The 13,438-nt window shown below is 34.8% G+C and overlaps 1 protein-coding gene across 1 annotated transcript in view; it reads left to right on the top strand.

Moving 5' to 3' along the window:
* Positions 1–8,097: 8,097 nt before the first annotated feature.
* The window catches only part of LOC127861278 (unconventional myosin-Ib-like), an 88,401-nt gene continuing 83,060 nt past the window's right edge, over positions 8,098–13,438 (top strand). The window contains exons 1-3 of the mRNA XM_052399727.1: positions 8,098–8,175; positions 11,712–11,855; positions 12,736–12,851. Of these exons, the coding sequence (XP_052255687.1) occupies positions 11,721–11,855; positions 12,736–12,851 (251 nt within the window). The 5' untranslated portion in view covers positions 8,098–8,175; positions 11,712–11,720. The remainder of the gene's footprint in view (positions 8,176–11,711; positions 11,856–12,735; positions 12,852–13,438) is intronic.

The raw sequence follows: 13,438 nt of genomic DNA, 5'->3' as shown, positions 1-13,438 counted from the left end.
TAATTGTATTATTTTGTTTTATTCTGCTCACTTTCCAGCCATATAAGGAAGAAAGTTACTGGCTTCTATTTCATAGTAATATTCGCTCTATATCTCGACTTTACTCGGTGCAAATTTCCTAGCGAGATGACCTCATTAGGGCTCCACTAATAAAATTTGCGAGGAGTAAAGTCGTTCCGGCGAAATGTTGTTCATGATTTCATGAACACTTCAAGCCAATCAAGAACTGTTCATGAACGGTTCTGAAAAAGTTCCTGAGCTTGGTTCATGAACTTTTGGACATGAACTGTTCTTAAGACATGTTCATGAACTGTTTATGAATTATTGTTGAACATTTCAAAGTTCATGAACTGTTCTTCATCTAACCATAAATACTTAGTGATGAACATTTCATGCACAAGTATTTCTAATGACTTTTCTGAGACAGACTTTAAGGATCCATCATGAATAATTCATGAATTTTTTTGTGCTAGATGTTTCATACATATTTTTGAAAGTAATATTGAAATGTCTAGCATACAAATCTTGTAGATTTGTGAAACCTGTGAAGTTAGTATGAATATGCATAGTACTTTCACCACTGTAAGTTAGAGTTCTTGACCTGTTCTAGAGAATTTTAAGAACATTTGTACAAGAACTGTTCAAGAACTGCCTTCAGGAACACTTCAATAACTTTTTAAGGACCTTTCCTGTTCTTGAATTATTCTTAAACTATTCTTGAACACTTTAAGAACTTTTTTGAACAACATGTTTCCTTCTGATGTTCTTAAACAGGTCTACACAATGTTTTTGAACGTATGATCGACTTTTTAAGAATCCAATATGTTCTTAAAAGGATCTGTCATTGTTCTTGGAAGACTTAAAAGACAAGTTTAAGAACGTTTTAAGGACATCTTATTTCAAGAACAGTTTAAGACGATATCAAGAACTCAATGTACATTGCATTGCTGTTTTTACAAAGAAAGAATATTGTGTGCACAGGAAGTTGAAACGGAAGGCACATGGTTTATGTTATATTTGAAAATGTAAGTCTTTAATAAATTACCGGCTGAACTGATCAGCCATTGGTTCCATTTCAAGTTCTTTGGCACTGTAAGTGTAACCATTTCAGGGAAACCATTGATTAGTAAATGATTCTTGAACTGAAAATGAGACTATTCATAATATTTTCAATACATGAATTATTCATGAACATATAGTGCAAAGTTGTATTATGAAATTTAAAGAGTATTATCAAACCACTTGTATCTCAGTTATTAGTGTTATATTTAAATTATTGTTATATGTTGCTATCAATATGTTAAGTGCTAATACAAGACTTGTTTCTTCTTACCCTGACCTGTTTGTTGAGCTTTAGTAACACTTATGATAACCTTTGCATAAATTGACAAATTCTTGTTCATGAATAGTTCATGAACACTTCATGCCACCTCAGTTCATGAACTATTGAAGAACTATGGTTCATGAACTATTCACTTACAGTTCGTGAACAGAAAATGAGCCATTGAAAAATAGAAGGAAAATGTTCATGAACTGTTCGTGAACAGCAAAACCCTGAAGAATTTTTCAAGAATTGTGTTGTTCATGAACTTTTCAAGAACACTTCATGCCATTGATGTTCATGAATAGTTCATGAACATTTCATGCCATAATGGTTCAAGAATAGTTCATGAACACTTCATGCCACACGGGTTCAAGAATAGTTCATGAACACTTCATGCCATAAGGTTTCAAGAATATTTCATGAACACTTCATGCCATTAGTGTTCATGAACAGTTCATGAACTAAAACTTCAAGAACTTTTCACAGACGTGGCTCATTTTCTGTTCACGAACTATTCATGAACAATTCATGAACTCAGTTCACAAACAGTTCATGAACTGTTCACGAATTATTTGTGAACAGCACAACAACATTTCGCAGGGGCGAGATAATAAAGCGAATTTAAATATGAAATAAACGCTTATTACCTTTTTACTGATATGGCTGGAAAGTGAGCGTAATTTAAAAAATAAACAGAAGTAATAAAGGGTATAAAATGGCGAAAATTAACTGTCTCGGTATGGACGTCGCCATTTTGAATATCACGTGATTACCCCCTCTGTTAGTAACCTTAGTAAAAATAATAATACTGAAAACACTTGAATTCTAAATTTTGAATCATTTTTTAGCAAAATAGAAACAACACTTATTTCCAAATTTTAGAAAAAAAGCCGCAAATTTTCCCCATCCCGGCCCCATTCCCCAAATTGTGAATAAAAAACTATGTTCTACTAGTTTCGGGATTGAATAAATTTGAATGGGCAATATCTGATTCTTGAAATTTAAGTACTTAAACTTAACGAGGCATGCATATTTGCACATTTAAGTGGATTATTTACAAATAAGATTTTACAATATTTGCATACCCCACGACAAGATAGATTGATTTGCATTACTGCTGTATGCTTCCTTACAATTTACATAACCCCAATTCATGTCTGTATGAGAAACTTAATAATTTACAAAATGATAAATTGAATAGAGTGAGTACATGACGTTTAAAGGGACTTGTTTACACTTTGGTAAAATTGACGACTTTGTAAATAATTGTCATACATTAAAGAAAGAATGTACGCATTATGTTTAACCCTTTTCCACTCAGAAGCAAAGTGAAAATGGCTATGTGCAAAAGCATAAATTCAGAACAGCATGGGAGTAACTCACGGTCTGTTCACGTTTAATTCTGTTTGCTGCTCAACAGTAATTCTAAGGGTTGAAAATGATACAATAATCTCAACAATCTTAAAATAAAGTGTTCGTTCTTTCTGTATCAGCACATATCTGTATTAAAATTAATTTAGTTAGGATAAAACAAAAGTGTGGCAGTGCATAATTTGGTATCCATGAATCTGCCCTTCCGTACTGTGAGGTAGGATATCCACTTGATAAGAGAGTTCATTGGGTGAAGATATGTGCTGTTAAAAAGGTAGAATCTAGGTGTTTTAAATACTACTAAAAAATTGTGAGTGTATTATGGAAATTAACTACATAACTGTTTCGTGTACACAGTGATATTTTTGCTTTTATTTGTTACAGCCTGTGCCATTTGAATTAGGAAAATTAGTGCGATAAACCATGATATTGGGAAAAATAGTGCGATAAACCATGAAATTGGGAAAAATTAAGCATTATAAATAGGATTATAAGTAACATAATTAAAATTGTTTTTAAGTGCATGTGCAGGTTTTTTTCTAGCCTTTTTGAGAAAAGGAGTCGGGTCAAATTGGGATTGTTGTAATTGATAAAAGTAGCAAATTAGGGAATTATCTATCTACAAACAGGACTAAATTAAAGTTATATATTTTGTAGGATGTTTAAATAAAAAGTTGAGATCTAGAGTAAAGAAATCAAAAGTCATAAGAGACTAATTTATGAAATTTTTTTTTTTTTGAAATTGGGCTTTTTTGGGAAATTTTGGTCAGCTTTTTGGGAAAAAACGTTGATTTTTGCAATTGGGAAGCAGCCGAAATTCGGTGGTAATTATTAACAAAAAAAATCACTGGTACACGTGAGATAGTATAGTATTTTAGTTTAAGCTAGTTTAATATTATAGAATTTATTTTTTGTAAATTATGTCATTTATGTGCTGTCAATCAATTTGTTATGGCTTAATTTTCACAAGAACTATTGTCTAACACTGGTATTCAGAACAACAGTTACTGAATTTAGACCAGAACAAACCTGACTTTTGAGAATATGAAATATATTATCGTTTAGTAAACAGCTGTCTCAATGGGTGAACCAATGAAATTATGATTTTTATTAATCATATTATTTAAAATCAATATAATCCTCGCTGTGGGAAAAAGGGGTTTAATACTTGTGCGTGAAGTGTTATCCCAAATAAGCCTGTGCGGACTGCAGGGATGACACTGTCTGCCTAAATTTTCTTCAAGAAGAGTCTTTCTTGAAACGAAAATTTCAATAAAAGCCAAAAGGCTAATCTGGGACACCACTTTACGCATACTGTAAAACCATAAAATTTCGTGTTGTACGAATTTTTGTGGATTTTCGTTGGTCCGCTGCACCATGAATTCAAGTACCAACGATTATTTATACATTTTTAATCCAAAATCGGACATTTCGGAATGTCATGTCGGGCAATCGTGCTATAGTAAGAGTACGTGTCTGAACTGTTCCCGTTTTCAACCATTTTGAAAGAGACATTGTTTGATTGAGCTATGCTATAGTTAATACCGTATGTTGTTTTCTTGTGTTTGGGTAATAATACTTTTTAAATCAAGCACGATATTTAAACTGTACATCAACGATTGTTCTCTTTTATGTGACGTCAAATTAACAGTTTGCAGATGTATCACATATGTCAATTAGTGCCAATTAAAGTTAAAAGAGACAACGGTTTTCACACGTTATTTTGGCGACCTTATTACTCAATTGTTACTACTAGGTGATCGATTGCGCTGAGAATTGCAAATATTGTCAAAACAACATTGATGGCAATTAGCGAGCGGGGACAAACAAGTGCGCCGCTTAATCGCTCTTATTGACAACTATCGGCAACACTTTCATGCTTCAGTGCACATTACCTCAAGTCTTGCTGTCAACACAGATTAGCAGATTATGCTTCGTTATTACTCTTGTTGTTTTAATAAAAGTTAAATTATTATGACGGTCAGTCTTCCCAAAAAATGTGAAATCCACAAAAATACATGTACGTGTCAACGAATAAGTTGTTTTTTATTAAACCACGAAATTTCATGCCGACGAATTTCTATACGTTTACAGTATGCATTAAACCTCCTTTTCACAGAGTGCAATTATTTTTTCAGATTTATCCCAGCTGTTGTAAGGATGGTAATGTTTATAATTAGCAGAAGTCACATTGACCGAATAAGTGTGGGTCACTTGTTAAAATGCTTAATACCAGGGCCAGTGTTTATTTTGCTCAATAATGGGAAAAGTACTAGTACCCCTCCAACTGGGTAAAATTAGAGCGAAAAACATTGAAATTTGGGAAATTTTGTGTCGTAGAATCTTCAGATTGTGAATTGTGTTACATTTCAGGCCCCTCAATCTATTAAAAAATTCCCCCCTAAAAAAAAAAAAATTTTTTTTTTTTTTAATAGAAAGATGTGTCTCATCTCATGATTATTATATCTCAATTTTATTTCAATTTAATCTTTTCAAACATACTAAATTATGAAAATTAAGTGCAAACATGTACAAAATTAATAATGAGAGAGTAAGTAAAAAAATCCCCCAAAAAGGGGGATCCTTCCCCCAAAGTAGTGTGAGGGCGCTGGTCTCTCTGCTTGAGATATTAAGTTTTATTAGAGATCATTTCGTTTGTTAACTCGCAGATAATGCTCTTTAGAAACAAAATTGGCACAATTAAGGGTACTTGACAAAGAAGGAAAAAAATAGCTGAAGTCATTATAATGTTGCAATAAATACTCAGGGATTGTGAAGGTATTGAATGAAATAGAGGATATTTGTTGGATTTGGTGGAACTCGATTTTAATTCACGATTGATCATAAAAAATAATATTTTCACTAGTGGAAAGCATAAAATAAATAGAGGATATTTGTTGGATTTGGTGGAATATCGATTTTAATTCACATGACGATGTGATCATAGAAAATGATATTTTCATGAGTGGAAAGCATAAAATAAACAGTTGGAGCTGCAAAAGATTTTGATTCGAGATGAAAATTTACATTTTCTCCATGATTTTCTGCCTGCGCTCTTTATTGACAGGTCTAGGATACAACAATCTTGGGGCACACCATACCAGCAATTTTTTAGCTCACCTGAGCACAGCATGCTCATGGTGAGCTTTTGTGATCGCTGTTAGTCCATCGTCCGTCGTGCGTCGTGTGTCGTCCGTCGTCAACATTTTGCCTTGTGAACACTCTAGAGGCCACATTTATTGTCTGATCTTCATGAAATTTGGTCAGAACAATATTTGTCCCATTGATACCTAGACTGAATTTGAAACTGGGTCATGCTGGGTCAAAAACTAGGTCACTAGGTCAAAAAAAAAGAGAAAAACCTTGTGAACACTGTAGAAGTCACATTTGATGCCCAATCTTCATGTAACTTTGTCAAAATGTTTGTCTAAATAATATGTTGGTTGAGTTAAAAAATGGTTCCGGTCCGTTGAAAAACATGGCCGCCAGGGGGCGGGGCAGTATTCCTTATATGGCTGTAGAGAAACCTTGTGAACACTCTAGAAGTCACAATTTTTGCCCAATCATCATGAAACCTGGTCAAAACATTTGTTTCATTGATTACTTGGACGAGTTCGAAAATGGTCCAGATCGGTGAAACAACATGGCCGCCAGGGGGCAGGGCAGTTTTCCTTTTATGGCTATAGTAAAACCTTGTTAACAATCTAGAGGCCACATTTATTGTCCAATCTTCATGAAATTTGGTTGAAAGATTGGTCTCAATTATAGCTTGGATGAGTTGAAAATGGTTACGTTTGCTTGAAAAACATGGCTGCCAAGGGGCGGGGCTTTTACCCTATATGGCTATATATGGCTATAGTAAAACCTTGTGAACACTCTAGAGGCCACATTTATTGTCCAATCTTCATGAAATTTGGCCAGAAGATTACTCTCAATGATATCTTGAATGAGTTCGAAAATGGTTACGTTTGCTTAAAAAACATGGCTGCCAAGGGGCGGGGCATTTTTTCTTATATGGCTATATATGGCTATAGTAAAATCTTGTTAACACTCTAGAGGCCACATTTATTGTCCGATCTTCATGAAACTTGGTCAGAAGATTCACCTCAATAATATCTTGTATGAGATCAAAAATGATGCTGGTTGGTTGAAAAACATGGCTGCCAGGGGGCGGGGCATTTTTCCTTATATGGCTATAGTAATACCTTTTTAACACTCTAGAGGCCACATTTATTTTCCGATCTTCATGAAACTTGGTCAGAAGATTTGTCCTAATGATATCTTGTATGAGTTCGAAAATGGTTTTGGTTGCTTAAAAAACATGGCCACCAAGGGGGTGCCAAGGGGCGGGGCATGTTTCCTAATATGGCTATCATGCTTTAGTAAAACCTTGTTAACACTCTAGAGGCCACATTTATTTTCCGATCATAATGAATCTTGGTTAGATGATTTGTCCCAATGATATCTTGGATGAGTTCAAAAATGGTTCCAATTGGTGGAAAAACATGGCCACCAAGGGGGTGTGGCATTTTTCCTTATATAGCTATAGTTAAACCTTGTTCACACTCTAGATGCCATATTTATTAATGTACGATCATCATGAAACTTTGTAAGAAGATTTGTCCCAAAGATATTTTGGACAAGTTTGAAAGTGGTTCCAGTTGCTTGAAAAACATGGCCACCAGTGGGCGGGGCATTTTTCCTTATATGGACTTATGAATCTTCATGAAACTTTGTCAGTATATTTGTTTAAATGATATCTTGGATGTGTATGAAAATGGTTCTGGTCTGTTGAAAAACGTGGCTGCCAGGGTACCCTGTTCACTAGTCATGAAAGTTGGTAAGAACATATTGGTCTAATGACATCTTGGGCTGCACAGAACATCAGGTCAGTTCCTTTAATTCTCAGGTGAGCGACTTTGGGCCTTTCAGGCCCTCTTGTTGGCTCAATTGGGAAAAGCACTGGTACCAGCCCAATTGGGAAAAAAGTGCACAAAACCCCAGATTTTTTGAAAATACGCGATGTCACATGAAGTCTTCATATTGGGAAATTGGTGTATTTGATGTTTTGCTCCAAAATGATTACTAAATGTTGTCAAGTTGTCAATAGTATATTTACTCTTTAAGGTTCAAACCTTAGAGCTGCATAGGGATGACTAAATGTTGCATTTTATTATATAAAAAAAAGTAAAAAATTTTGCCTTCAATTGGATTTTTTTTAACAGTTATTGGGAAATGTAGTTTTTTCTCTAATTGGGCTAGTGTCAGTTTCCGGTCCTTTATAAAACAAGAAAAAAAATCACTGCATACATATGCTAGGGTCAATTGAATTATTTAATAGTGTGCACCTTTTTATTTCGGATTGATTAGCCCTCCATTACCTGTTTTGTCGTCTATTGCAGATCACACCATCCCCCTGTGACGTGTAATTTGCAGATAATGGCCGCCGCCTAATATAACAGTCTAGGAAATCATCTAAGGTTGGTGACAACATGTTTCCATGGTTTTCTCAGGGAATTATTGTTCGATCTATGATCAGAACAGGTAACAATAGCTGATTAAAGTGCACAGAGAGTAACATTTGTAAATAATGTATTTATGTGCCATCTAAGGTCTTCAGACAAATATGATTGAATTTAAAAACTGTAGAGATCTTTTAGCCTTTAAATTCTCTATAACGCACAAATTCAACGAAAAATTCGTGAAGTATTTTGTAAAATAAAGTTTACACCTGACCAATCAGTGTTCATTATAGCAATAGCCACAATTTCAACGCTAGATGTGGTATGATTACATAGATTTTTGTAGATATAAAATGCTAGTTTTTATTTATTTGTGACCCAATTAATTCCATTTTAATTTCCCGCGAATATATCTATTCATACAACACACAAACACCATGTTAGTATTCATGTGTCGTATGAATAGATATCGTTGCTGGAAATTAAAATGGAATTAAATATGCAAAACAATAAAAACGAGCATTTTGTATCAACCAACATCAATTTTACCAGTCCACATCTGGCGTTGAAAATTCGGCAATTGCCATAAGGAACACTGATTTTTAATTGGTAAAGTTTATTTTACAAACAATTGTACAAAATGTTCGTTGATTTTGAGTAGTAATTTTACTTTAATATTAAGTCAGTGAATTCAGCCATTGATCTTTAATAAATGTGATGCTGGTTTAGAGCTAAAACGATTCACCCATCATTCGATTCGATTCGATTTCGATACCTGAAATGGTCAGATTCGAATATTTTCGATTCGATTCAAATTAAACTATTTGCTGCTTATTTTGCAAACTATTTCATGTTTGGTTTGTCCTGGGTATACATTATTAAGTTTGGTATTTGTTTTTAACTTATTATGTTGTACATTTTAGGTGTTTAATTTTTGAAATACAATTTAAAAACGCAACATTGTTTTAAAAGTAACAAATTTATTGAACAAAACTTCCTGTTGAGCTATTCTTAAATAACATAAAATGCACGATGTATCACATGTGTTTAACAGAAAAAAAGCCACAACTCTCAATAGTACTGTTACATAATGGACGCATGTCTTGTGCCAAGAAACCAGCAATAGATTTAGTAATCAAATTCTACCTGTCAGTTGTCAGTTTGGATTTGAAATCAGTCACTTTCATTTGACGCGTTGTCTCAGATAATTTTGCTAACGTGTTAAATTAGCTTGTCGTGGGAGATGAAGATTTCACTTCTGAAATATCAACCGAGTGTTTTCTCTTTAAATGTTGCCTTAAATTTGTAGTGCTTCCAGATTTAGGGTAACTTACTTCAATTAGACACGTTTTGCAAGTTGCCTTTACATCAGAACCTTTGCGAAACCCAAAATGTTCCCATACTTTTGATTTTAATTTTGACTGTGCGTCTTTCAGCGTGGTTAAAGACGCCATTTTACCGGCTGATGTAATGCTCAGCATTTTATTCATTCATTCATTGGATGCCATATTGGCTATTTACCAATCACAAGACGTATTACAAATGACAAGAAAGTTTAAACGACAGATTTGGAAAGTAAGGTTTAAAATGCGGATCAATCGTGATTGCAGTGAATAAAATCCAAATTTGCCATATTGGTATCGACATCGAATCAGCGGCGTTGAACCGGTTTTTCAATGCATCGAACCGAATCATTACAGCTCTATGCTGGTTTGGTAAGATGTCCATGAGGAACGATTTCTTATGCTATTTTCTGAGTTGGGCTTTATTATTCTGACTGACAGAATTTAATTGAGCCATGCTCCAGAACATTGGGCTTAACCCTTTGAGCGCTGGAACCGAATTTTGAAGGCCTTTGCAAACAGTTTGGATCCAGATGAGACGCCACGTGGAGGATCCAAACTGTTTGCTATTCTGATAGTATTCTTTGAAAAAAAGTGAAGAAAATGATGATTTTAGAAATTCAGCAGACGACATTTTAGCAGATGACAAATTTCCCAGCATGCAAAGGGTTAAAGCATGTTTGTGAAGTATCCAAGATTAGCCTGTTCAGTCCAACTATTTTTGCTCACTAGAGAGGCTGGAATCATAAACAGTGTTTTTTTCCACCATTTTGAAAATTCAAGGCGTTTTGACAAAAATTGGGAAATTAGTGTCGTTGCCGTTTTGCTAAAAAAATGCTTCAGATTGAGAATAGAAGTGTTTTTATGTCCCCCTCCACTATAATGGGGGACATATTACTTTTGCCCTGTCCTTTGGTTTGTTTGTTTGTTTGCCCCAACTTTAACATTTGCCATAAGTTTTGCAATATTGAAGATAGCAACTTCATATTTGGCATTCATGCGTATCTCATGGAGCTGCACATTTTGAGTGGTGAAAAGTCAAGGTCTTCTTCAAGGTCAAAGGTCAAATATATGGGTCAAACTCGCTCATTTAATGTACACTTTTGCAATATTGAAGCATAAAGCAACTTGATATTTGGCGTGCATGTGTATCTCATGGAGCTGCACATTTTGAGTGGTGAATGGACAAGGTCAAGGTCATCCTTCAAGGTCAAAGGTCATATATATTGGGACATGGTGTTTCACAAACACATCGCTTGTTCATTATTATTTTTAATAAGGTTGAACTGAAATGGCTGGATGGGAGATGAACAAAATGTTGAAATCTAAAAATAAATAAATAAATAATTTCTTCATGAAACTTTCAATTGGGAATTTGTAGGTCCCATTTAAGAAAAATATATACTTTTTAACCAGGTTTTCCGAAGGAAAAAACTGGTTATTAGATTGGCGAATGCGGGCGGGCTGGCTGGCTGACTGGCTGGCGGGCTGGCTGGCTGGCTGGCGGGCTGGCGGAATAAGCTTGTCCGGGCCATAACTATGTCGTTCATTGTCAGATTTTAAAATCATTTGGCACATTTGTTCACCATCATTGGACGGTGTGTCGCGCGAAATAATTACGTCGATATCTCCAAGGTCAAGGTCACACTTTGAGTTCAAAGGTCAAAAATGGCCATAAATGAGCTTGTCCGAGCCATAACTATGTCGTTCATCGTCAGATTTTAAAATCATTTGGCACATTTGTTCACCATCATTGGACGGTGTGTCGCGCGAAATAATTACGTCGATATCTCCAAGGTCAAGGTCACACTTTGAGTTCAAAGGTCAAAAATGGCCATAAATGAGCTTGCTGAGGCTGGCCATAACTATGTCATTCATTGTGAGATTTTAAAATCATTTGGCACATTTGTTCACCATCATGGGACGGTGTGTCCCACGAAGAATCACGTCAATATCTCCAATGTCAAGGTCGCCACGACTAAAAATAGATTTAAAAAAAAAAAAAAAAATTACAAAGGGGGTTAATTTTTTTTGGTCATTTCAAAAGTTCAGTTTGAGTTTTCTCCCTTTATCAGATTTTTTTTTCACAATGAAAACCTGGTTTTGTGACAATTTTGTCCCTTGTTTCAATTTTGAATTGGGTTGAATTGGACAGGACCTGATTTTTAACGTAAAAAGAACACTGATAAATGTTTATCGTTTTCCTCTCAGAACCCAGTGATGGCATTACACCAGGGTGCGTTGGCTATATTCGAGAACAATGTTGGTGTCAGCGATGCCGTACTGCTTGACCCCGTAACCGAGGACGCCTTCATAGACAACATACAGGAACGCTTCAAACATGACCAAATATATGTAAGTAACACTTGTCAGTGTTTTTTTCACCATTGTGGGAATAGAGCGGGGTTGCTTTAAATTAGGAAAATTAACAGCGTTTTGACTAAAATAAGGAAATTAATGTTGTTGTTGTTTTGCTAAAAAATGCTTCAAATTGAGAATAGAAGTGTTTTTAGTATTGTTTTTACTAAGAATAAACTTGTATGGCTGGATTGGAGATTAAAAAAATATTTTTTGGAAACCTTCAATTGGGAATTTTTAGGTCCTATTAGGAAAAATATGTACTTTTTTCCGTTGGGAATGGGGTTGAATAATGGACCTGATTTTTTAACAAAAAAAAAATTGTGGTTGTGATGAATTATCTTATTTTAGCAGTAATTTTTAAGGCTAGGCAGATGTTCAGCCCCATTCCCCTCTAAATGTAAGCTTGAAACAAAGTTGTCCGATTAACATGATTTATCAAAACTTTTAATTTTAGCCTAAACTGGATTTTTGCCATGAGAAGACTTTCTTTGAACGAAAAAATGCACATGCATAAAGCCCTGTTTTGGTCCTTTTTGTCGATAAAAAGATCAATTTTTTCCCTCAATTTGACCAGACTCCTTCTTCCAAAATGGCAAGAAAAACCCCTGCTTAAATATATATATTTATAAATACCCCCTGAAAATGACTATACCATCATGACGAAATATGACTTTTGTGAAATTAAATTTCTTCAATCCTTAAACTAGCCTTCCTCATTACCGTAAAATGCTGTGTATAACGCGCACTTTTTCCCAGATTTTTTTTGCTCCAAAAAGTAGATGCGCGTTATACATAAATGCACGTTATACACAGCATTTTACGGTACTTCATTAGTGTTAATGTAAATAATAAGACAATTTCTTTCTGTCTTCAGACATACATAGGGACAGTGGTGGTGTCTGTGAATCCCTACCAGAAGCTGCCTCTCTACAGACCAGACATCATAGAAGAGTATCGCAGTAGAAACATCTACGAGTTACCACCACACATGTAGGTGCAATGTGCATTTGAACCTCGTTCTAGGAACACTGGAATTAAGGCATGTTTGTACACACACACACAGGGGGTTTTCCAGCCATTTTGGAAAACGAGTCTGGTCAAATTGGGATTTTTTAAATCGATAAAAGTGGTAAAATTGGGAATTTTATCGACAAAAAAGACCAAATTGGGATTTTTTTATCAACAGATATTGATACAACAGGTTTTTTCTTGGCCATTTAAAAAAAAAACTCATATAAATTATGGTAATATATTTTGTAGGTTGAGATATAGAGTCTAATAATCATATTAAAGACACTTGTTTTTTTTTGTTTTGGTTTGAAATCAGGTCGGTTTGCTTTGGGATCGGGTCGGTTTTACGGCCTTTTTACATAGTAGCAAACCCCCTGACACATTAAGCCCTGTTTTCCCAGAACACATTTATTAAGTAAAATGTCGTCCCAGATAACCCTGTGTGGACGGCACTTTACACACATGAATTAAGACCTGTTTTCCCAGAACACATTTATGCAGTCATGTAGATGCTAGGAATCCTACTACACTGTAACTCCAATATAGTGCGGTCCGTTATAACGCTG

Source organism: Dreissena polymorpha, chromosome 15 (assembly GCF_020536995.1).
Source record: "Dreissena polymorpha isolate Duluth1 chromosome 15, UMN_Dpol_1.0, whole genome shotgun sequence".
In the NCBI taxonomy this organism is placed as follows: Eukaryota; Metazoa; Mollusca; class Bivalvia; order Myida; family Dreissenidae; genus Dreissena; species Dreissena polymorpha.
This window is presented reverse-complemented; position numbering and strand designations above follow the sequence as displayed.